General features: G+C 46.4%; 1 protein-coding gene across 4 annotated transcripts in view; it reads right to left on the minus strand.

Annotated features, from left to right (window-relative positions):
• TNR (tenascin R) overlaps nucleotides 1–26,684 on the minus strand; it is a 2,098,594-nt gene that overhangs the window by 252,013 nt on the left and 1,819,897 nt on the right. For all 4 annotated transcript variants that reach the window (XM_069641143.1, XM_069641142.1, XM_069641141.1 and 1 more), the window contains one exon: nucleotides 21,335–21,520. In XM_069641143.1, the coding sequence (XP_069497244.1) occupies nucleotides 21,335–21,520 (186 nt within the window). The remainder of the gene's footprint in view (nucleotides 1–21,334; nucleotides 21,521–26,684) is intronic.

Here is a 26,684-nt window from a genome sequence, read left to right on the forward strand (position 1 = left end):
TGTCTGATTTACTACTAATAAAAAACACAGAAGACACGGCCAAATGGCCTGTGCTCCTGTACGTGGCCTTCATCGAGTCTGTCTGACGGTCATGTCTCGTGTGCCGCGCATACATTGCTCGGCTTAGGGCCATGTCCTGTGTTGCTCTTGAAGTGGGCACATAGCTTGGCTACAGGGCACCCCTGGCGTGTCCATGGTGAGTGGCACGCCCAGTGACTTTCTGGCCCCAGGGTCAGCCACCGTAGGGCTTTTCCTGAGGACATGATCGGTGGAACTCACTCCCTGGATTACCCGGGTGGATAGCTCAGGGGTCCAGCTCTCATCTGGGGTCATGCCTGTACTTTGCAAGTTCGAATCTTGGCAGGGCCAGCTCAGCCCTTCCTGCTCCAGAAGATGAGCAATGCAGTACTATTACATGGGGTAATATTGACTGCTATCACAGTGCTTAAAAGCGTGAGGATTCCTGCAAGGAGCACTTTATACAGTCCTTTTATTGGTGTTATTAATGTTATGTAGTGCACAAAGGGCGTGCCTGTACACCATGGAGTATGATACACGTCTCTGCATAGGTCGTGCACAATGCATTGTGAATCTTCATGCCCTGTGCACCCCATGTACAGGGTCACAGGGCATGCTTGCTGTGGCCATTGCCCTAAATAGTGACACTATGACACTATGTCCCCTCTTTAGCCTTCCAATCACACCCCTGGCATGCATGTACATATAGATGCATGTCACCAATTTTTTTAATTAAATCAGCAAAAGACACAAAAATAAAAAAGGGTAAGAACAAAGAGGGAAAGTCAAAATGAATATCCAAGATGAAAATGCAGTTATATGACATAATATGTCATATAATTGCATATTGGACATCCTTAATATATCTATCTGTTGAGCAACATATGCATAACACATCTTGATAGAGTAAAATTGCTTAGTGATTAGCATAGTTGGGGTTGAAGTGTGGTAGGTTCAAGGCAGCAGGCAGCCTGTAAGTCAAACAATCCAATCTCTGGCTAGGGTGTACATGTCGGGTCGGAATCTTGATAACATAAGCAAAGTTATGCCTTTCCCCTGTTCTCCCCGGACAAGGATTCTAGACAAGTCTGATCTATGAAAGTCTTGTTTAAACAGGTTCTCCCCTGTTCCTCTAAAACCATCAAGGACCACATCGACACCCTGGCTCCTGCTTTGGCCGACTTCTGCAACCACTCCTTTGCCACTGGAGTTTTCCCTTCACCTCTGAAGCACTCCCTTGTGCACCCTCTTCTTAAGAAACCCTCTGGCGACCCGATCTGGCCAGCTAACTATCGCCCAATCGCCATCACTCCTTTCCTGGGCAAACTCCTGGAAAAGCTGGCCATCTCCCAGCTTAATCTCCACACTGAATCTGTTGGTTGTCTCCATGATCATCAGTCTGGCTTCAGAGCTGTCAGAAGCACGGGAACGGCTCTCCTGAACATCTGTGAAGACCTGCTCTCCAACCTCAATTCCAACACCCCCTATGTACTTGATCTCTCTTCTGCCTTTGACACGGTCAACCATGCCATCCTGTTCAACCGTCTCCATGATAACCTGGGTATCACCGATCAGGCCCTGGCTTGGGTGACTTCTTTCCTCTCTGATCGACCCTCCCAGATCGAACGTGGGTCCTTCATCTCCTCTATCTCTATCTCTACCTGTGGTGTTCCCCAGGGGTCTAAACTCTCTCCTTGGCTGTTCAACCAATACCTGACACTTCTTGCCCGCCACATTGCCCCTCTCTGCCCGAACTTTCAGGGCTATGTGGATGACACTCAGCTAACTTTCAGGCTTCATTCTGCCACCTCTTTGCCCGCTCTCATCTCTGTCTGTCTGCTGTACAGGAGTGGTGTGCCGCCAATGATCTCTGCCTTAATGCCAGTAAGACTGAGATTCTCCTCATTGGCACACCTGCTTCCTCCATCCCTCTCACTCTCTGGCCGGCCTCTCTTGGCCCTCCTCCTGCTCCCACTGTTAAGGCAAACAACCTTGGGGTCATCTTTGACTCCACACTCTCCCTCTCTCCTCACATCTCTGACGTCTATAAGAAGTCACACTACCAGCTACTCCTCCTCAGAGGTATTCTTCCTTTCCTCTCCTTCCCCAGAAGCTCGCTGTCTCCAGAGCTCTGGTTCTCTCTAGGCTGGACTGCTGCAACAGCCTCTTTCTAAATCGGCCTGCCTCTACTCTCTGCCCTCTGCGACTCATCCAAAACAGGACTGGGAGACTTGTCCTTGGCCTCAAGCCCAAGGATCGTATCTCTCCAAGACTGAAAACTCTGCACTGGCTCCCAGTGGCTGCAAGGATTAAGTTCAAAACCCTCTGCATTCTCCACAAGGCCTTCTGGGGCCTCAATACCTCCAACTCCCTCTTCCTAAATACCTTCCTTCTCGAGCCCTTCGCTCATCTGCCTCCAAATCCCTCAGGGTCAGTCGCTTCGCCAAGCAACAAGTTGGTGGTAGATCTCTTTTTTCAGCTGGGACCTTCCTCTGGAACAGACTCCCTGCCTCTCTGAAACTTGTGCAGAATTCGGAAGCACTCAAGACCTTCCTGTTTGCTGCTACCTTCTCTGCTCCTCTCCCCTGCTGAACTCCTGACTGAAACTGAAATTGCACTGGTCACCTGGCTACCCTCTGTCCTCGGGCCCAGGTCCCCTCCCCGCCATTTACACACCTGCACTGCTCCCCTGGCAGCCTCCTGCACTCGGGGGCTGTTTCTGTATCCCTACAGCCCCCTACATGACACCTGTTGTCTGCACTTACCCTTGCACTTGCCACCACTTGACTGCCCTTTTTATTTATTGTATTATTGGTTTTGATTTATTTTACTGTTATCCTATGTACTGCACTGCCCCCTCCCCTTTCCCCTCGCACTTTTCCCTTTCCCCCCTCTCCTGCACTTGCGCAATCTCAATGTCACCCGGCCTAGTAAAATCGCTGTCTCTGTCTTCCCTCTGTTCACCCTCCCTTGCCTCGTCGCGCCTTGAAACACTTGTGTATAGGCGCGTTATAAATGCCATATCATATCATATCAAGTATATATTGTTTACAATTCGGTAAAGTGTGGTAGCAAGTGGCAGGCCTCCATGCGGCCTATCACGCAGTTATAGTGTGCCAGAAATCCCGAAAGCCTCGGTAAACCGGTGCAGAACGGTGTAAACTGTAAGCAGAATGACTAGGGAAGGGACGTGCTTATATAATTCTTGTACAGAAGAAGTATCTCTGTCAGTGGTCTTTGTAGGACCGAGGGATATCTAATGCAGTTATTAGGTCCCGTGAGTAATAGAATGTCTGCAGTAAGCTGCGGAAAAAGACATGGTAAAAGGGTGTTCAAATGTGATCAAGGTCCCATACATATGTGAATATAAGTGCTTGAATGAATTCCTAATTGCATAGCCAATCAGTACTGAGGTCTGTCAAGGTCTGATCCCCTGCAAGTAAACAAAATATTAAGGGTAAATAACGAGCAAGTTTGATGCGAAAATAAAGCTGTATTTGTAAAGCAATGGAGTGCAAATGTTATAGGAGGTACAGTTCAGTCTCACCTGCCTCTAGGTCAGAGTTTCCTCCATAGGTTCGCCGTCTCCATATTACCGTATGGTTGTGGGTCGCCATTTTTTAACTAAAGGCATTCTAAATAACACACTTGATTATGTCATCACGTGTGTGTGAGTGACAGGAATGTAAACATTAAGGACGGCTCTGACGTGCCGGGTAGATCCAAGTATGTGTCATGATATGATATGATAAGATCATTTATAACGTGCCTCTACACAAGTGTTTCTAGGCGTGACAAGGGAGGGAAGACAGAGGGAGGACAAAACAAACGATCTTATTAGGCCTTCATCAGATCATTCAGATTGTGCAAGTGTGATATATGTTATGTTATGTTATGTTATTTTGCATTTATATAGCACCTTATATACCATTGGTATGGTCTGAAGGCTCTGGTAGGTTGAACGCCCTTGGGAACCGAAGTTCAGGTCAGCAGAGAGAGTAGAGAGAGTCCAAAAGTGCGTGTGCGCACCAAATATGTGGGCAGCTGGTGCGGAATTCAAGTGGTAGCTGCTTCTTAGCTGTAGGTCTGGTGGTTGAGAGATTAGGAGTATGTGTTCGCTCTGGCCGGCTTTATCCAGAACAAGTGTGGCTGCGTTAGGCCTGAGGAGAACGCCTGGCTGGGGGTGTGAAACCAGCAATGTTTACTTAGAGTGATGTGGAGTAAGCGGGACATGTAGATATGAGAACAGTTATACCGAATGGTGACATAGTATCTCTGTGTTCTAGATGCATGGTGGTGGTGTAAGGGAGAGAGTAAGCGTGGGGTGTGGTATGATGTATGTTTTCAAGTGTTTCCTTCATTCCAAAGCATATTAAGTATGGCATGGCATGGGCAAGGGCAGTGCTGGCGGGTCGGCGGTGTGGTTCAGGGGATGAGAGGTCTTGGGGTGAGTGGCGGTGTGGTTCAGGAGATGAGTGGTCTTGGGGTGGGTGGCACGCCATCGTGCCCCCCTGGCTTGGTGTTTGGAGAGGGTGCTGGCAGGGATTGCGGAGGGGAGTGGGTTGTCTTGGGAGGGGGGGTGGGAAGGAGGGCAGATCGGAGAGTGGAGGAGGTCCATGGGAGTCGTTTCTGACAGGCACTGGTGGAGTTGGTGCGCTCATGATTGGTGTGAGCTTTGGGTTGGTTTAGGAGGGTTTTCTGATTGTAGTTCTAGGGTCGGTGGCTTATGCTTTTAGGCACACTTCCAGGCTCAACTAGTCAAGGACTAATTGTTGCTTCTAAGCAATTGGGTATACTTCTAACTGCAATTTGGTACGGTTCTAAATGCAATTGGGTACACTTCTAAATGCAGTTGGGTGTACTACTGAAATGAACAACTTTCAGAGAGGCTAAAACTTCTAAATGCAGTTGGGTACACTTTTAATGCAATTGGGTACACATCTAAATGCAGTTGTGTATACTACTGAATTGAACAACTGTTCAGAGAGGCTAATGGGTGCAACTTCTAGATGCAATTGAGTACACTTCTAATTTCAACTTTCTCAGAGAGACTGTTGGGCGCAACTTCTAAGTTCAACTTTTCAGAGAGGCTAATGGGCGCAACTTCTAAATGCAATTGGGTACACTTCTAAATGCAGGTGGGAACAATTCTGAATTCAACTTTCCCAGAGAGGCTGTTAGACGTAACTTCTAAATGCAATTGGGTACACTTCTAAATGTAGGTGGGGACAATTCTAAATTCAACTCCCACAGAGGCTATTGGGCGCAGCTTCTAAATGCAATTGGGTACACTTCTAAATGCAATTGGGTACACTTCTAAATGCAGTTTGGTATACTACTGAATTGAACAACTTTTCAGAGAGACTAATGGGCGCAACTCCTAGATGCAGTTGAGTACACTTCTAAATGCAATTGGGTACACTTCTAAATGCAATTGGGTACACTTCTAAATGCAGGTGGGAATAATTCTAAATTTAACTTTCTCAGAGAGGCTATTGGGCGCAACTTCTAAATGCAATTGGGTACACTTCTAAATGTAGGTGGGAACAATTCTAAATTCAACTCCCACAGAGAGGCTATTGGGCGCAGCTTCTAAATGCAATTGGGTACACTTATAAATGCAATTGGGTACACTTCTAAATGCAGGTGGGAACAATTCTAAATTCAACTTTCTCAGAGAGGCTATTGGGCGCAACTTCCAAATGCAATTGGGTACACTCCTAAATGCAAGTGGGAACAATTCCAAATTCAACCTTCTCAGAGAGGCTACCGGGCGCGACTTCTAAATGCAATTGGGTACACTTCTAAATGCAGGTGGGAACAATTCTAAATTCAACTATCTCAGAGAGGCTATTAGGAACAGCTTCTAAATGCAATTGGGTACACTTCTAAATGCAATTAGGTACACTTCTAAATGCAGGTGGGAACAATTCTAAATTCAACTTTCTCAGAGAGGCTATTGGGTGCAACTTCTAAATGCAATTGGGTACACTTCTAAATGTAGGTGGGAACAATTCTAAATTCAACTCCCACAGAGAGGCTATTGGGCGCAGCTTCTAAATGCAATTGGGTACACTTCTAAATGCAATTGGGTACACTTCTAAATGCAGGTGGGAACAATTCTAAATTCAACTTTCTCAGAGAGGCTATTGGGCGCAACTTCCAAATGCAATTATGTACACTCCTAAATGCAAGTGGGAACAATTCCAAATTCAACCTTCTCAGAGAGGCTACCGGGCGCAACTTCTAAATGCAATTGGGTACACTTCTAAATGCAGGTGGGAAAGATTCTAAATTCAACTATCTCAGAGAGGCTATTAGGAACTGCTTCTAAATGCAATTGGGTACACTTCTAAATGCAATTGGGTACACTTCTAAATGCAGGTGGGAACAATTCTAAATTCAACTTTCTCAGAGAGGCTATTGGGCGCAACTTCTAAATGCAATTGGGTACACTTCTAAATGTAGGTGGTAACAATTCTAAATTCAACTCCCACAGAGAGGCTATTGGGCGCAGCTTCTAAATGCAATTGGGTACACTTCTAAATGCAATTGGGTACACTTCTAAATGCAGGTGGGAACAATTCTATATTCAACTTTCTCAGAGAGGCTATTGGGCGCAACTTCCAAATGCAATTGGTACACTCCTAAATGCAAGTGGGAACAATTCCAAATTCAATCTTCCTAGAGAGGCTACCGGGCGCAACTTCTAAATGCAATTGGGTACACTTCTAAATGAGAGTGGGAACAATATTAAGTTCAACTATTTTACAGAGGCTATTGGGCGCAACTTCTAAATGCAATTGTGTACACTTCTAAATGCAAGTGGGAACAGTTTTAAGTTCAACTATCTTACAGAGGCTATTGGGTGCAACTTCTAAATGCAATTGGGTACACTTCTAAATGCGAGTGGGAACAATTCTAAATTCAACTTTCTCAGAGAGGCTATTGGGTGCAACTTCTAAATGCAATTGGGTACACTTCTAAATGTAGGTGGGAACAATTCTAAATTCAACTCCCACAGAGAGGCTATTGGGCGCAGCTTCTAAATGCAATTGGGTACACTTCTAAATGCAATTGGGTACACTTCTAAATGCAGGTGGGAACAATTCTAAATTCAACTTTCTCAGAGAGGCTATTGGGCGCAACTTCCAAATGCAATTATGTACACTCCTAAATGCAAGTGGGAACAATTCCAAATTCAACCTTCTCAGAGAGGCTACCGGGCGCAACTTCTAAATGCAATTGGGTACACTTCTAAATGCAGGTGGGAAAGATTCTAAATTCAACTATCTCAGAGAGGCTATTAGGAACTGCTTCTAAATGCAATTGGGTACACTTCTAAATGCAATTGGGTACACTTCTAAATGCAGGTGGGAACAATTCTAAATTCAACTTTCTCAGAGAGGCTATTGGGCGCAACTTCTAAATGCAATTGGGTACACTTCTAAATGTAGGTGGTAACAATTCTAAATTCAACTCCCACAGAGAGGCTATTGGGCGCAGCTTCTAAATGCAATTGGGTACACTTCTAAATGCAATTGGGTACACTTCTAAATGCAGGTGGGAACAATTCTATATTCAACTTTCTCAGAGAGGCTATTGGGCGCAACTTCCAAATGCAATTGGTACACTCCTAAATGCAAGTGGGAACAATTCCAAATTCAATCTTCCTAGAGAGGCTACCGGGCGCAACTTCTAAATGCAATTGGGTACACTTCTAAATGAGAGTGGGAACAATATTAAGTTCAACTATTTTACAGAGGCTATTGGGCGCAACTTCTAAATGCAATTGTGTACACTTCTAAATGCAAGTGGGAACAGTTTTAAGTTCAACTATCTTACAGAGGCTATTGGGTGCAACTTCTAAATGCAATTGGGTACACTTCTAAATGCGAGTGGGAACAATTCTAAATTCAACTTTCTCAGAGAAGCTGTGGGGTACACTTCTAGATGCGAGTGGGAACAATTCTAAATTCAACTTTCATAGAGAGGTTATTAGAGATTCCATCTAAGTGTGGCGTATGCTCACAATCATTAGTTGACATTATACTGTGGGCCATTGAAATGTAGGTTAGAGTGGCTGGAGCTTTCTGGAGTAGAGTAATTGCTCTTCCCCCCACCCAAGCCAGCACTTACGGTTTTGTCGGTGTCTTGTGGCTTCCTTGGCGTCCCCTGCGGACACCGGCTGACACTTCCTGGAGCCGCCTCTGTTGGAGCCGCCCTTGGCCTTGGGGCCCTTAGCCGCTGGGGGCTGCCGGGCAGGGGGATGTCCTGGGAGGACCAGTGATAAAGGCCGGGATGGGTGGGTCGGGAGGCGGGAGGGAGCGGGACCAGGATGGGGTGGTGGGGCGGGCTGGGAAGCGGGCAGGCGAGGGATAACACAGAAGGGGAGGCAGGGAAGCACGGGGCAACGCGGGGCCTGGGGAGCCATATTAAACTAAAAAATACACGGATGGGGTCGCGGATGGGGGGCGCACTCACCTGCTCCTTGGATGAGAAAGAGGAGTGGGTGCACCGGCACGGGTCGCTAGACCCAAGCGACTTCTAGGAAGTGACCAATCAGGGGTGGGGGGGGCGGTCTGGGAGGCGGGTGGGCGCGGGATAACACGGAAGGGGAGGCAGGGAAGCACGGGGCAATGCGGGGCCTGGGGAGCCAAATTAAACTAAAAAATACACGGATGGGGTCGCGGATGGGGGCGCACTCACCTGCTCCTCGGATGAGAAAGAGGAGTGGGTGCACCGGCACGGGTCGCTAGACCCAAGCGACTTCTAGGAAGTGACCAATCAGGGGTGGGGGGCAGGCTGGGAGGCGGGCGGGCGAGGGATAACACGGAAGGGGAGGCAGGGAAGCACGGGGCAACGCAGGGCAGCACAGCTCTAGGTAAATGTGAGGAGTCAGGGGAATGTAGGGTTCCAGATACAGCCCCTAAGTGCACGATAGACCCAGAGGCAGCGCAGGGGGCTATTGGTTGTGGAGGAGCCTGGTACCCAGTGAGACTCTGAGGGTAGCCAGGCAACTTTACAGCACAGCAGACAGGTAGGCCATTAGGGGAGAGTGAGAGAGAAAGCAGAAGCGAAAAGGAAGGTCTTGAGCTGCTTCTGGAACTTCAGGTGGTCCGGTTCAAGTATGAGAGGGGCAGGGTGGCCATTCCAGAGGGAGGCTCCTGCAGAGGAGAGCGATCTACCCCCCACTCTCTGCCTGGAGAAGCGCCTGACCCTCAGAGATTTAGAGGTGGCTAAGTGAAGGGCACGAGAAGGAAGGCGTTAGGAAGACATAGTTGGATGTAGCATGGGCCCCGGCCCCAGTAAGCCTTGTGGGCGATGCAGAGGGTTGTAAACTTGATCCTTGCAGCCACTGGCAGCCAGTGGAGGGATTTCAGGGCTTGAGGCCAAGAATATGTCTTGCAGTCCTGTTCTGGATTAGCAGAGGGCGGAGAGTAGAGGAAGGCAGATTGAGGAAGAGGCTGTTGCAGTAGTCCAGCCTTGAGAGAACCAGGACTAGGTAGACAGTGAGCTTCTTAGGGAAAGTGAGAATAGGAGGAATAGCTCTGAGGAGGTGCAGCTGGTAGTGGGCCTTACTGGCAAGGTCTGTGGTGTGAGGAGAGAAGGAGAGAGTGGAGTCGAAGATGACAACAAGGTTTTTTGCCTCACAGGAAGGCAAAGAAAGAGGGCCCAAGGAGGACAGCCAAAGCGAGAGAGGGAAAGCGGGAGCAGGGGTCCCAATGAGAAGGATCTCAGTCTTACTAGCATTAAGGCAGGGATCGTTTGTGGTGCACCACTCTTGAATCGTGGATAGACAATCAGGAATGAGCGAGAGAGGAGAGGAGGCTGAGGGGAGCCTGGAGGAGAGGTGAGTTCATATGCATAATACTGATAATTAGATGAGAAGGTAGAGACTTTGTGGGCCAAAGGGTGCTGGTAGACATTGCAGTGTCAGGGTGAGATGTTAGAGCCCCGGGGAACACCACATGGGCAGAGGGAGGTGGTGGAGGGAAAGGACCCAAGTTGGACCAGGGAGGGTCGGTCCAGGAGGAATGAGGACAGCCAAGCCAGGGCCTGATCCGCGATGCCCAGGTTCTCATGGAGACGTTTGATCAGGATGGCATGATTGACCGTGTCAAACGCAGAGGAGAGATCAAGGAGGATGAGGAAGGAAGGCTAGAATCAAGATTAGTGAGCAGATCTTCACAGGTGTTCAGGAGTGCAATTTCCGTGCCTCTGTTTGCTCTGAAGCCAGACTGATGGTCATGGAGACAACCAACAGTTTCAGTGTGGAGAGTGAGATGGGAGATGGCCAGCTTTTCCAGACGTTTTCCCAAGAAGGGAGTGATAGAGATCAGGTTGTAGTATGCCAGAAAGGAAAGATCAGCAGAAGGGTTTTTCAGGAGTGGGTGCACAAGCGAGTGCTTGAGGGGAAAGTTCCAGTGGCAAAAGAGTGATTGCAGAATTCGACCAAGGGTAGAGCGAGGGTGTTAATGTGGTCCTTAATGATTCTGGAGGAGCAGGGGAGCACTTGTCTAGAAACATTGTCAGGTGTGGTCGGGGAGAAAGAGGAGAAAGGAGGAGGAGAGGGAGAGGCAACCAGAGGGTAGCCAAGAGAGGTAGAGTGAGGTAGACGGAGAGGAAGAGGAGAGAGAAGACAGGAGGTCCTGAGTTTTATTGGTGCAGTGAGAAGCCAGAGCCATACAGAGGTCCTGGGAGGGCACAGGAGAGGTGGAGACTGCAGACTGCAGAAGGATTGGCCAGGGTCTCGCAGATTTGAAAGAGTTTGGCTGTGTTGTTAGAGGCCGCAGAGATGCAGGCTTTGATATGGACTCTCTTCTTGGACAGGACAGAGTCTGTATTGCCTCAAGAGCAGGCGGCAGGCCAGTTTGTCAGGGGATGCACCGTATGCCCTCCACTTCCTCTCAGCCACCCTACACTTGCGTTTCAGGGCGGCGAGGTTGGAGTCATACTAAGAGTTGCACTTGGAGATAGGCTTCAGACGGATTCTCATGACAGGGGTAAGGACATGAAGAGTGTTGGAGATAGAAAGATGAAGGTTAGAGAGGGCTGTGTCAGACTGTAAGTCAGCCGCAGGCATAGGAGGAGCAGAGAATGTAGCGGCAAATACGTCCACTGACAGACGCTAGTGGGCTGAATGACCAAAAGGTAGGTGGCAATGCTGGGGTTGGCTTTGCCTGGGGGACAGATAGCTTCAGGTGAGAGGAGAGCAGAAAGTGGCCAGTCCACGAGAGAGGAGTGGTGAGAGGGTTTGAGAGGGGGATTATCTGAGGAGATGAGAGCATCCAAGGTGTGCCCGGCCGAGTGTGTCGGACCATAGGGTAGAATGAAAAGAGAGAGAGTGTTGCAGAGCTTGCAGAAGAGCCTCAAGGTTAGAAGCATCCAGCTAGATGTTGAAGTCTCTGAGGAGAGGTTGAGAGGTAGAGGCAGGGAGAGAAGAGGAGAGGTCAGCCCAATCTGAGAGCAAGAGGCCGACCTGGTCAGGTGGTCTGTAATTGGTGGCCACAGTAAGAGAGAGCCCAGGAGAGATAGAGATCCTGCAGACCAGGCAATCAAAGGAGGAGTAGGCCTGAGTAGGAATGACAGAAGCAGGGAGCCACTCCATAAAGATCAGGGCTACTTCACCTCTGGGACAGTTGGTTCTGGGTTAGGAGAGGATCTTGTAGCCATGAGGGAGGAGAGTGTCAAAACCTGTGACAGGGCTGGCCGTGAACCATGTTTCAGTGAGAACCAGGATATCCAGATCAAATTCTTCAAGGAGGTGGCAGATATCAGAGGAGTGTTTGACAGCAGAGCGAGAGTTGAGAGTAGCGATGTGGAGCAGCTTGCAACATTTTAAAGACTTCTGTGGAGGTGCAGAGGCTTGAGGTATGCCCTCATGAGGTGATAGAGGGACCAGAGAGTGGGCAGAGGAGGTTGAAAGAGGTGGCAAAGTAGCCGGAGATGATTATGAGGGTGCCAGAGAGGTGGCAGAAGGAGGAGGTGGTGGAGGGGCCAGTGAGGTGCTGGTAGGAGTAGAAGGACAAAGAAGGAAGTTGATAAGACACACAAGAAGCCCATCAAAAAGGAGGAGATTCGGCTGAGGGTCGTGGACCAAGACGGTGCCATTCAGATAGACATTAATGATGGTCTTGGAGGAGTGGAAGGAGGCCAAGAGGCCCTCCCACCAAGCACCACCATTAATGGGAGAAGAGGAAAAAGAAGAGAGAACAGAAACCATATGAGGGCCCCATAGGTCTGGATAGGGAATGGCAAAGAAGATGTCGGTAAGAATCTGTCTGGAGGAAGCACTAACGTAGGTATCAGCAATGGGGAGACCTGGGTTGGAGACTTGGATGTCCCTCTTCAAATTCTTCATTCCTTACTTAGTGAGCAGGATAGGAGATAGAGCAGCAGGCAGAGAATATAGGGGAGACGGAAAGCACCATAGAGGGTGCACAGAGGAGGTTGGAGTGGGAGGGAGCGGAAAAGAGAGAGGAGAAAGAGGCTGAAAATTAAGACTGGTCTGCTTCCAGAAGAGGGGGACCGAGGGGTAAAGCCATCACCCAAGAAAGATTGGTGAATTCTGGAAAAGCCACCGTGAACCCGGTGGAGGGAGGCTGAAAGCAAACAGGGGTCTGCGCCCGGAAGAGGGGGACCAAGGCGTGAACAATACTCACCCTAAGTAAAACCAGGAAACAAACTTTCATTTTGTTGAACACATTTTTATTTTTGTTATTTGAATACATCAGGCCCTCAAAGGCAAGAGACTTTCCAGAGAAACGAGACTTGGCTATCAAGGCCCTTCATAGACTGGAACAGAACTGTTGGCTCATGCTGGGAAGGTTCGAGTGTGTGCTGTGCACCAAGATCCCACCTCACCCTGTGCTCAAAACATGGGGGAGGAAGACCCAGGCTAACATATCCTGACATACTATTTGTGAACACTTCTTTCTTTTCTTGAAAACTATCCCACACCCGTTCTGTAATAGTTGTAAGGTTTGGCAATAGGTTTCTTAGTGTAGGCCCTTTTTATTTGACACAACGCCACTAGGACTATCTTATTTTCGTTTGATGGTCGACGCTTGCTCCCATTTTAGATTTAGGTTTAGATTATGTATTATTCCAACCTGCATACAGTTTAATAAACGCAATTGAACTGTGATCACTTGTGTCTGTCTTTACTGTTGCCACCATGAGTTCCTTACAGTAGACACACATGACTGGCAAGCACTCGAATGTTTGCAGACAAATTAGCCGCTGTAGAGGTTCCATTGATTAAAACTTAAGCCAAGAAAGAATAAAACATGTTGGGCAGGCTGTATTTTTTAATAAAGCCATAAAATGGTTGTTGTACATTTGAAATCATTTTTTGATAATTAGCACGTTTGCACTTTAATTATGAATGGGTCTGAATGAAGGAATGTTACTGAGCCTACCAATGAATTAGTGTCAGCATTTCTGAACAGTCTGTAATAATGTGTGTTTGTATATGGTTTCAGTCAAAATTAAGGCACACCAAAATGTAAGTGTTAAAATAATGAGATTTTGATATAGAATATTTTTGATAATTCGATTGATGAAATAAAAGAATCAAATACTAACAACAGTAGTATAATTATTACTATTAGTCTCATGGCATATGAGTTTATGTGTTTATAGGAGTTACAATACCAGGGGTTGTGGGATCCACCTACCGCCCAGCAGAACTCCCCTACACCACCAAACCACATCTTAGCAGACACCAGCAGAATGGCTGCAATGGTGCTGTTGAGCACTATCGCCTTTCCTTAAAACTGCGTTTTGCAGTCACCAAATTAATGGCTGCACTGTCTTACCAGCCACACATGGGGCAAAATGAAACACCAAATACCCCGAGAAATGTTGCCAGCATTTTCTTCAGTGGCTCCAGAGAAAAGTTAATTTGCACCAAAAAGAAAAGAATTCAAAGGCAGCACTGCTAGGCTGCCAGCCCAAAAGCTTTTCACTAAAAAAGGAAATATTCTGCCTTTTAAAATGACTGCACCCTGATGCCCTTTTTCATCTGTTCAACAGTACACAGTTCTGATCCAGTGAGACCCAGCTAGGTCCATTCATATTCAGGTTGGGCTCTAGCAAAAGGGGTCATTTCTCACTGAATGACAGGCTGCGCCAGGCAAGATCTGTGAAATAACAAAGAACTTCACTCCAAGCCGAACACAGAAAAACGCTTTACTTTGCAAAAAACCTCACAGCTAAATTCTTCATAAGAAGCCTCCTCTCTCTTAGCATGTCAGTTTCAAAGGATCCTTGTGTGGAACAGATTCTTGTGTAGTAGAAATTAAATATGGCCATGGAAATGCTCAGAATGCAGATACCAGGAAAAGACACATTTGAAAGTGACATCCCAGCAGAATTAACCCACAGGTAAAATGTACTTTTGACAAACAAGAAAATGCTGTTTAAAAGTGAAATGTTGAATTAAGGCCCTGTCCTTGCTTAGAAATGAGAGGGGGGGGGGGATTGTTTGTAAACATATACAGGGCATCAAATTCCAACCAATTTGCGTTCTGGTTCAGAAGAAAAAATAATACATAAATAAATAAATGTATTTACTTTGCTGAAGCCACAGAACAGGTTTTCCTGGCCTGGCTTCAAAGGACATTTGCTTCCTGGGAACAGGATCTGCATCCCTTCCAGTGGACCAGCCCCCAAGGCATATGAATAGACAATGGTGGTGGATCTTGCACCCTCATCAGACTCTGTGGCCGTGATCCAGTTTGGAAGAATAGATTTCTGGGACACATAGGTGTGACTTTTTTAGCAGCAAATCCCCTCAAACTCAAACAAACTGAGGAGCTTCAAAGGCAACTCCATGGCAACACAGGACTAGGGCTGACAGTTGGCTGTGGGTTGGAAGGAAATACCCTTATTTGGAAGACAAAAGCCAGCCCATCTGGGGCAAAAGACTATTTTCTTCAATAATCTAATATTTTAAGACTTTTATTTCTGAAACCGGACAACACAGCAATGCAGAAGTTTAACAATTTAATGCAGTGTTTGTATCATTAAAACTAGACACAGTAGTTGTTCCTTGTACATAGGGAACGCAAAGGGCAAAAAAATGGAAATCGTGGGGAAAGTGTACATGGTGCAACTTTAAAATGTAATGCAAACACGCTCTGTGATAATAGGTACACATATATAAAATTGTAGAATTTTAGGTGAAATATTTCTCACTGAAAAGTGCTAAAGATTATTAGAAGGGTGAAATGACAAAGTGCAGACTTGGGAGTCGAAATGCCATACTCTGTATGAAATGTGTAATTTGCCTATATGATTTGCCCCAAGAGGCATTTGCTGCATATATATAATACGGGTTTGAGGGAGTGTTGCAGGGGAAATCATTAACTGTGTTACCATTTAAAATCCATTCAACAGTGAATTTGCCTTCTTTCTAGTGTGAAGTGTGTATCTTACATGAAAAAGTCTGACTGTGCATTCCATCATTCTACCTTGTAATTATCACCCCACTGGTGATTGCTGCCCAATACTAATTTTGTGTGATTTCGTTTGAATTTCAAAATAAATATTATATTACCATCCACCGGCCTGGTTCATGGTCCATTGTTGCCCAGGGTATTTGTAACAGAGGGTGTGAGACGGGTTGAGTGCCATCTCATTCTGAATCCATAGTAAATAAAGTAAATGTGTTTTAATTGTGCACTGCAGCCTAGGCCAGTATCAAGAGTCCTGGTCTGGTGTGTGTCACCACATTAGAATCTTTAACAGGGTACTCATATAGCCTTCCCCACCCTGGGATCTCTTGTTTAGTATATTAGAGTATTTCTTAAGTGACCTCTGAGATCAGAATATGCTGATGCTATGAACTGGAAGCCACAAGAGGGTGTGGAAAGGTTCCTTGAGATGGGAGACAAGGATCCAAATCATTTTGGTCTGAGACCTTTGAGGCTCACATCAAGCTGGGCTCATGCAGATCTGGTGTTGGCAATCTGCAACAGTTCTTAGCAATGGTCTCCAAGAAGAAGGAAGTGGTACGCTTGCAAAGATCCTGAGTGTGGAGGTTTGCGGGAAGATTTCTGTAGAGGGGCACAACAAAACTCCTCTTCATACTGCTGTATGAGAAGGCCCAATGGCTGGCCGCTGTGGTAGAAGGGAAGCTGGAACTTGGATACAATATACTGGCACCAACATTACATGCTGCACATAGTGCTTGGCAGTATATAGTAATTCCACAAGATGTACAGAAACATACCGGTGCATTATGTTATTCAGAAAAGGAACTCAACTGCCAAGAGTGTGTGACCAGAAGATATCTTCCCCAACTGCACACGTGTGCACTTGTGTGTGCTAAAACTGCACATGTTGTTGGAGATCCCACTACTGTCATTGATCACTTATTGGGGATGTCATTCGTGATTATATCAACATTTCTGATGATAGGTGCAATGTCATGTGTGAGGTCATGTGTGGTGAGCAACAGTGAGCAGCCAGGGTTGTTACTTTCGCTGCTAGCCTTAACTGGTAAAATGCTTTTAATGACCTTCCAATTAAAGTATTTTCAGTGATTGAGTTCGCTAATTGCTTCAGAGTTTTATAGCAGAGTGTTTCGGTGAGGCAGAAAACAATTTAACTGGGGGAACTTCATCTGGTTAGCAAAGAAGAAGAGCGACATGCTGTGATATGGAAAGAGATTTGAAGAGAGGGTTGGAGGAGAGACAGCAAGAGGCAGCAGAGAATAGATGCCTCTTGGGGCATATCCAGAGAGGCAGATGTAGGTGAAGGTAAAGAGATTGAGAGGGAGAGAGAGAGAATGAGAGAGAGGGCGAGAGAGAGAGAGGGGGAGAGAGAGAGATGATGAGAACTAGTCAGTAAGAGAGATGATAACTGATCGGTGAGAGATTAAAATCATTAGCAGGGGACATTGATGAATGAGAGGGAGAGCAAAAGAGGGAAAGAGAGGGAAAGGGAGAGAGAGATGGAGACAGAGTGAGAAAGAAAGGGGGAGAGGCCAAGGGGAGAAAGGGAGGGAGAGATGGAGAAAAGGAAGGGAGAGAGACAGATAGGCGAGCGTGACGAAAGAGAGAGAGAGAAACAGAGAGAGACAGAGAGAGGGAGAGGAAGAGAGAAAGACTGAGAGGGAGAAGTGGGCAGCGTGAGGGAAAGAGTAGGGCTATATAGAGAGAGAGAGAGACAAAAGATAGCACATGGCTGTCAAAATGTTGAACAGGATCCATAGAAATGGAAAATGGTTATAATGAGGGGAAAGAGGACAGCGGGTGATAAATGATGACGTTTCTGTCTAAAGCGACAGTACATCTAATTACAATGCCTGCTCTCATATTTATGGAGAAGAAATGAGCAAGCTTTAATAATAGAAGTGTTTTCAGGAAGCGAGTGATTCTCGGCAGCCTTTGCACACAGGGACGCTTGGGAGCGCTCACATCTTCTGATCATTGACATAGTGCTTTCATGTCCGCCATCTTATTCTTGCGCCATTTCACTTGGTCCTTTATTGCTGTTCATGACGATATTCCTTTTGTCCTGGCCCAAGCCTGTCGCCATTTGAACATGCTCTCTGTTCTGGTGTATATTTTTCTTATTCTTATTTAAAATGGTCATTCATACATCATATGTAGTCTTAACAGAGTAGAGTCATTGTGATGTCATGAAATTCTATTGAGAATGTTTTGTTTCACTGTATGTTCTAGTGTGGTCAGTTGGAGCCTGCCTCTGAAGGGGGTGCCTGCTGTCTGCGTGTATTGACTTATTAAAGAATTGATAAACCTTTATGTCTGGACATCAATCTTAATACTCTCACAGGCCCACTTCACAGAGTTCTATGGGCATCTGCCTCTGTGGAGAGAGCCATGGAGCTCACTTGATGATCTCGCCAATGCAAGCCATTGGGGCTAATTACGAGTTTGGTGGTCCACTGAGATACCACCAAAGTGTAATACTGCTACTGTCACCTGGTTCAGCACTATTATTCCAGATTACAATTGGCAGTGGTGGTGTTACTCCCCATTTAATTGGAGTCCATAGGACTCCATGGGGAATTTGGGGGAAAGGTGGCGGCTTTAGCTCCAGCGCATAGCTGGAGATGAATCCTCCAAACTTTCCGCCAAACTTATAGTTGGGTGGCGCAGTAATTCAGCAGTAATGATATTAGTGCAGCTTTTTACCAGCACAGCCCAACTCATAATGAGCCCATTTTACTTAACCCAAAGTTACAAATTTGGGGTTTCTAGATTGAAAATTATGAACTTTAAATGATCACCATTCAATGCTGCAAGACAATGGGCCTCATCAGGAGTGGGGCGGTATCCCGAATGGGATACCGCCCACCCGTCTGGTGGTATTACTGCCGGATCACAGGTTAGGTGGTAAACGTTATTCCAATAGGGAATGCGGAATTACCACTGGCAGTATTACCGTGCGGCAATAGTGCCAAAAATCAGCATTTTTCTGGCGTTTTTATCCCTATCTTTGAGCTGGGGGTAAACACGCCATACTCATGATTGGGCAGACCCTTAAATGCAGCGGTAACCCTTTTACCACCACATTTAAGGGCTACCGCCCCAACTCGTGATGAGGCCTAGGAAGCAGTGTCGGTTGCACAACAGGAAACTCGAAGTGGCAACTTATGTCTCCACAAGAGAGGCTCTACCACCTCATGTTAGAGCATCACTACTCGCTAATTCATTCCTACATGTAATTAACTGCATCACTTCCCACCTTGCCATGCCTTCTCCCTTTAACGTATGTATCCTCCCACCACACTAGGGCCTTCACCCTCTATCTCACTCATCCTTTCGCTATACCACGGCTCCTCCCACCTTATAATATCATATCTCTCTAAGTCACTCATCCTCGCACCCTACCATGCCGTCTCCTCTGACACACACACCGTCCCACTATAAAACCCTTTCTGCAAATGATCCACATCTCCCCCAACCAGCTTATATCACCTCATACTAATCTATACCTTTCACTACTAGTGAACACTGAAATTTATTAAATCCAAACATACCTCCACTCCTCCCTCCATCCTCCCCCACTATACCTCACCTCCTGCCATTATACCAATCCACTGCCCACTATACCATATCCCACTTAATCTCTTTAGTCCCTACCACTAGAAAACCCCCTCCTATCGATCAGACCACACAGCCCCCAAGTAGACGCCACCACAACACAATCCTAGACCGCACTATTTCCTTGTCGACTACGCCTCCTTCTATTACCATCCTTCATAAAATCTTATGTTCCAGGAATAGGACCTTGCAAAGCAAGGAAATTGTTGTCTCTGTCTTGTCCTTCCTCCTCACATTCTCCTTGTTTTGACCCTGCCCCCTGTTGAGCTCTTGCATGTGTCACATTATAAAACCCTCGAGAAAGTTCATAGCTCACCATATCGCACCTCCTTCCACCACCCACGTCTACAACATGTAGACCACAACTTCTACCACTAGTTCAGAGCTGCTTCTTTTAGACTTCACCTGCTCAGACTGGACTTCCCTTGCTGCCACTAGACCACCCCTTGTACTAGGCAACACATGTTTTACTAGATAATGTCAATTACCACTAAACCACAACTCTTTCCAATAGTATATTTCTCTTCTATCGGAATTAATCTCATCCCACAATGCAGCATGTTTTCCCAGGACACAGTACGTCCTCCAATCAGCACCTCCACCATACATCACGCCTCCGTATACAAGAACGGTCTAATGTCCACATCTCTTCGAGGTAGAGTATGTCTGCTGCATCAAACTATGACTCCAGCCTTGAACTTCATCAGCTCCAGTTGGACCTTCCTAAACTGCTGCACTAGGTGCTCTGATCAGAGCTGACCAACTCTCACTCTCAATTGTCAGGACATGATGAACATTTGATCAAATTGTCAGGATATCAAATCACCTTTTAACTAACACACCTGAATTTCTATGTCACTATGAAACATTATTATATGTGTTAAATATAAAAAGATTGGAAAACAAATACTGTCAGTTTGTCTTTCTACATGTATGTGGGGTGCGCTCATAACAAGGGATTTTGTTTTCACACAGTGTAGGGAGATGTCAACTCTGTGGCCCACATTCTTATATTGGGCCCTAATGTATTGTTGGCGGATGGTTCAATTGTGACACAATGCATAAAGCTATCTGAGTCGATGAGCATGTTTTTATTGATATGTTGCTCTATTGCTTATCCATATGTACGACTGTTGTCTTATGTGAGGACGTGGGAGGAACCGGTGAGGAGGAGCGTTACAGGATGTGTCTCCACTCCGCTTCTTCCAACTCCATACATTGATGGGGAGCGTCTCTCATTGTGTTAGATGATGTTCTCTGGATTGATGGCTACCGCCCTCAACTTGTTATCTTTAATCCGTGGCATTATTTTCATCAACACACTCATTTGACGTTACCATATTCTCAAGAGGACAACCCTTTGCTTACAATTGCATCTTGAATCACCAGCAGTTAAATATTTAAACCTAATGAGAATACTTTGAAAGAAGAGAATCCGTAATTATTATTTCCAGACATTGTAGTTGGCCTTGATACAGTATGCTTTGCGCGAAACATGCGTTGATCACAGCAACCACTCATAAATATATACAATTGTGACTGTAATTATGAAAACTGTCTTTGCATAACACAAAAATTCAAAGGATTGGCATCCAAATGAACAATACAAGTAAAGAATTAACCTGGACATCTATGTGAACTTGATAGGCTTGGAGAAACCATTGAGAATACATTGGTGTGATCACTAGCAATATAGTTGACCTCTTCCGCTAGACCACATCTTCTAAAAAAGGAGCACAATTGCTGGTAGACAATACCTCATCCATGAAGCCCAGAGCTCCTGCAGTGAAGCACATTTCCCACTATGTCCCATATCTAGTTTTGTGACTTGTACATAAGGTTGTCTTGAAAATACAGGAATTCATTGGTGCTGTTGTGTTCCATTGCAGGGGGCGGGCAGGAGGGCACTGCTCTCCAGCTGATCTGAAATCCTGGGGGTAGAGGCATTATTTTATTTCCTCACGGAGATGGGAATTCCTGCTACATTAAGAGCTGCACCCAGTGTTTTGCTGTAGAATCAGAGGACAAATTGTTCTCTGTGCAATGATTGTCATATGCACCCGATGTTTGCACCTGATGAGAAATGACAGGGCTAGTAGTACGAGTGATACAAACCACATGCATAAAGAAAATAAAACCAAGAAAGAAATGATAAGGCCATTTCTGGAGGGCGGGAAGATCATTTGGAAAGAACTGCTTCTGTTTCTGTTTCCTCCAGGGGCAGAGGTGCTTACCGGTCAGTGAGGCTTTGGTTGTAGGCCCAGAGTTCTTCGGTACTCTGAGCTCGTGGTACTGCTCTCCGGCCAGCGTGCTGTAGACCACCTTGTAGCTGTGAACATCGGTTTCACTGTTGTCCCACTCCAGCTCCAGGCTGGATGACCCCTTGGAGCCCACCCGCAGGTTCTTCGGGGCGTCGATCTCTGCAAGAAATAAGCACAAGAAAAGGAAGCAAGGAATATCTTTAGAGGTAGAGTTTCTACTTGGACGCGTGAGTTTGAAAGTATCCAATCTCCCTGTTCATCCCTCAGGAGGATAACAGATACTGCATGTGCGACCATATCCACATCCCTCTGGGGGGGATGGTGATTCTTTTTTTGGTCATAGTGCTAATAAGGCATTATAATATGGGAGGCCCCAGGTTCCTGTTTCTTTTTGCACCCGAACTAGAAAATAAGCATTAATGCTGACTGACATGTGCGAGGAGATCAGACTGCATTACCATGAATCCCTATGGACTCCACCTGCCTTTTACAAGTGTAAGAGGCGGGCATGAATCCAGCAGGGTTCAAGCCTCTCCAGCCTCATCATAATTAGAATCAGGTGTGAACACTATGTTTTTCTGGACAAAGCTGGGAAAACGCGGGGTGGATTTTACACTTCATGCTCCTGCTCCGAATATGGAATCCATCCGAATTGATGAAGATGGTAAAAAGCAGATGGCACACTTTTCTTTGCCTGTTTTACTTCCTATTGGTGTCATTGACCACCTCGCTTAAAATTAGGGCATTAGTGGCAATAAACTACGGTTTTACGGAACCTTAAATAATGACAATAGCTGTCAGTAATGCGTTGTGTTATGTGCCCAAGAGATCAGTGCAGAATTGCCAGTTGGCGGTGACAAATATTGTACAACAGGAGATGAGGTGTGATGTTCACACCATTAGGGCCTCCTCTCTCAGGCCATTATTTCCAAAAACAAGGATGGCCAGTTTCTGGTCTCATGACCAATTTTTCTTAAGCACCTTGGGCCTCCCTACATGTTCCTCTCTCCCGCAGTCTTGAATAGTGATGCCGAAAGTCAAGAAACCAGGGCTTTTGAGGTATCCCTCTAGACCAATGACAGAACTCGCATTTTTCTTTGGGGCGGAAGGACAATACTTTAACCTCTAAGCTTGGGATTCACTGTGACAGGAGAGGGCGCAGTAGAAAGATTGTTTAAGCCGTGGAACTGGACTCACAGGTTTTCACGCTCAATCATTCTCAATGCTCCACGAGAAATGGTCAGGGGTGATAAATTGAAGCAGCTCTTCTCGCCACTCGTAGGATAAATGGGTTTCCTATAAGCTCTTTAAAGGACCTTACAAGCATTTTTCTTCACCTACATAGTATCAGAGCTACCATGTTCTTTTTGGCTATGTGATGACCTTCTGACTTATCAGGCCTCCCCTAATCCCTGCCTGCACCCCACATTGTCAATGGAACTGCTATAAAACGCAGGGCTTATTTTCACATTCCCCAGAAGCACCTAAACACACCCAGCATATTGCTTGCTTCCAAAAAGTCGCATTGTAAATTACACAGAAAAAAAACACGTTTCCTCCAGCACCAACTTGATAAAATAGAACAGGTTTTTCTTTAGCAGTGTTTTGTATTCCCCCCTCGTTCGCACCAGCCAGCCACGCCTTTGATTTCCTCCCAAGGACTGGCAGGTTTGTTGATCACCTTGAAGTGCAACCACCTTGAAGTGATATACCATGAGATAATTTCCAGTGGGGAAGGAGGGAGATGCAGCAACTCTAGACTAGCCAAAAGGGCTCAACATGTGTTTTTCTACAAAAGAACCAGGGACAGCACAATCCCCTTTGAGTAGTCGTAATTCTGTCCAAAATATGGCCAAAAATCAGATGTTGCCCAAAAATCAGATATTGCAATCCCTTAATTTGACCGATTTGGCAAATGTACTGCTCTGAAGAGGCTATGTAAGGCAGCTAGTGTACTCATTCAAGCAAACATGGTCTGGATTCTGAGGTGTTAGCCAATTTACATGTTACTGTTTTCAAATAAAAAGCTCAACATGGTTCAGAAAATGCCAATTTTTCAAATTGAAAGGAATCTCTCTTTTTTTAAATCCGTTATTTTCTGCTTTTAAGGTTTTCATTACCCGAGGTGTGCTGCTGAAAAAGGGAAAGAAAGAAACATGGAAACACGCACTAACGTGAAACATGTTCTTGCTCTTATAGTGTGTGTTGTCCAGGTGTGGAGCTAAAGATCATATAAGGAAGTACTCAGCTTGGCTCTCCAATCTGGCCAAACACTTTACCACCTTCTTTAGTCTTTAGTCAAGTGCTACAATACGCCTTTCGATGGACTTCTGGTTTTCTTAGCAAGATGACAGATAGTCACACCATATGGCTGCCTGTATGCAACTGCCTCCCTGTGGATGTGTTCCTGGCGCATTATTGAACTGGAACCCGTGGACACCCGCTTATAATAGGCACTCATGACTTATTGGCCCAAGTTGCAAGCGAGGCCGCATCATGGGAATGAGGGGAACGAAGAGTGCTATGGATCATCGCCAAGGTCAATATGGCTATTAGCCAATGAATGTGGCTTTGCGCTTCCAACACACCCCCTCCTTTGCTCACTCCTTTTTTAGCTTCTACAGTCCATCCTTCCTCTTCGTCATCTCCTACCCATCAATTTCCCTGGGGCCCGCCTCGCTCCAGCCGGGCCTCATCTATTCACTGAATTGGTTGTGTGTTAACAGCCGTAATAAGCCAGCAGCTACAGACTGCACTCTGAGGAATCTGATTGTCAGGGACGTCATTTGGAAGTCGCCAGGGGTCGCAAGTGTGGCCCCTGTGGTCTCCCTTGCTACCCCTAAAAAAAAATGTAATTTGTTTTTTTTTTACATTGATGCTCCTGGGCTGTGGCCAGTGCCATGTGGCTCTTTGATTCTGGAGAGGCTGGGATTTATGTTTAGGCCTCTTAAAAAAAACGGGCGTTCCACTAGTTTAACACTTTGAGTGACCCTAAATAAGAAAGAATAAGAATAACAAATAATTTGTCTTTCTGGAATTCTATAAATAATTGCTAGACTCATTAAATGGGTGAAAGGTCATGTTCTATTGCTTCTCAAGATGTCACTTTGCGTGGGGTCCATTGACATCACTTCCTGTGATGTCATCAGAGGTCAAGGGTCATGCGATGTCACTACCGCTACCCCTGGCATTTTGGTAAAATGACATCCATGCTGATTGGCTGTCCCACTCCCAACATTCCAACAAGTGTGCTATTTAGTCAATATCGCCTGGAGTGGTGGGCCATACCAGCTGGTAATATCCTGCCACCCAAATAACCAGACCCAAGCTAAGCCTGAGCCTTTAATGAGGACCACGGATGCCATCATCCTGTATAATCATCTAACAGGCATTATTTCATTAGCACCCCAGAACGACTGGGATGGCATTTCATTTTTTTTTTTATGTACAAAAAGAAATACACTGTGCACGCAAAGCTATTTTTCTGAAATACAACTACAATTCCGACAGCTACTCTGCAACTTGGAAAGGGAACAGCAGCAAGAGCCTGCTATTGCTTCAAATGGCAGCCAATGGGTATGCACGTAAGCCAGAGGAGGTCAGAAGCTGAAAGTGGGAGGTAAGTCAAAATGGTACTATTTATAGATGGCTGGGCAGAAGAGGGCAGGCAGGGAAGTGGAGAGGCGGGGTGAGTGCCCCTGAGAAGCAAACAGCTTGCTCAGAAGTCAGGCTGATACCGCTGGGTTCAGCCCAAGTTAGAAGCCACCCAGTTGCCCACTCCACCGCTCCCAGGAGCTAATAAAGCGATGCTTTTACTGCTACAGCAAGGGCGGCCTGCTAATGGCCAATCCGCACTTGGTGGGCGAAGGAGGTTTCCAGTTATCAATGGCCAGTAAGGCTGCTGGCCCCACATCCCGCTCAACCACTTGCTCTTCCTTACCCACCCTACTTTGCCTCACTGCCCTTCCATCGCACCTTGTACTTCCTACTCAGCCCCTGCCAGCAGGGGTGCACTGGCCTACAGGGAGCTCTGGAGGTTTCCCAGCAGGCCTCATGGGCCTCGTTTGGGTGGTTACCAATTACATTTCCAAATGTTCTTATGGGGAAGGGGTTGGGCTTGCTCACACTGTGTAATATGGGGTCACTTTGGAAAACATTTCCAGGGCCTTTTGGTTCCCAGTCCACCCCTACTTGCAACGTGACTCCACCCTTACCTCACTCTCTTGCTGACCTTGCTTCTCTCCGCCCAATGTCCCATACAACTGGCTAGTACCTTCCTCCCTGTTACTGGTAATCTCCAGGCCCAGCTCCAACTGGACTACATTTCTTTCTTAGTTCTGCTCCGGGTAGTATTGTGAGCAGCATAGAGCCAGTGGGTGAAGTGTACAAAAAGTCATTTATTTTACTTGGTTATTTATAGCATGCTTAATACTCAGAGGTTTCTAACCACGGACCCCGGGATCAAATCTGTGTTGCTCCGCATCGTCTTGCTTCCACAGCCATGCTCTCGAGACAAAGTAATGGAACTGTGTGCCCAGCTGGCCTGCCCTTGTTCCACACAAACCCCATCACCACGCCCCCTCCCATACGCCATCCAAACCCCCAAAGAAACGCGCCTGCTGTTTAAGGGAACGTTCAGCGCAGTGCACTGACTGAAGTGCAAGTTTCAACTTCTTCCTACACTTTTATTTCAAAACGAAACCGTTCCGGAACGGTTTCTTTTCAGAAATAAAAGTATGGAAACAGTTCAACTTAATTCAAAAAAAGTAGAGGAGCAGCGCTCCCAACCGCTCCCATCCCCTTCGACCACTGACTTAGTAGAGACTAGCTCCCTAGGAAGACCAAGACATGTGCAGCCGCAGAGAGAAAGAGGTGCTTCCCTAGGCCCACTCTTTGTCTGGTATCGACAAAAAAAGGCCTTGCAAGCAAATAACGATAGATGTTGCCTGCAGTGCGAGTCTCCGGACTGACAGTGCTGATGTGCAGCGGAAGAGAAAACAATCAAGAATCCCTTTGATAAATCCAGGTGTCCGCAGTCTAGATACTGCATCCCCGGAAGCCCGAGGCACAACAGGTCGTGCAGAAAAGCGTGACGTGCTGTGCGTCGGGCTTCCGGGGTCACGGTATCTAGGCCGCAGGAAGGAGGCAGCCGAAGTCTAGAGCTCGCAGCAGGTAAGTGGTGTGACTGGGTGGGGGGCGAGGGTGATGCGCAGTGGTTGAGGGTTTAGGGGAGATACCTCCTGAAAGGGAACGGGAGAGGGCCAGTTACAAAAGAACGAAGCTGCCGAAAACGACCTTGCTTCTCCACAGGTTCGACCTTTTG

This window comes from Ambystoma mexicanum, chromosome 1q (assembly GCF_040938575.1).
Source record: "Ambystoma mexicanum isolate Mex_15411 chromosome 1q, UKY_AmexF1_1, whole genome shotgun sequence".
Classification (NCBI taxonomy): domain Eukaryota; kingdom Metazoa; phylum Chordata; class Amphibia; order Caudata; family Ambystomatidae; genus Ambystoma; species Ambystoma mexicanum.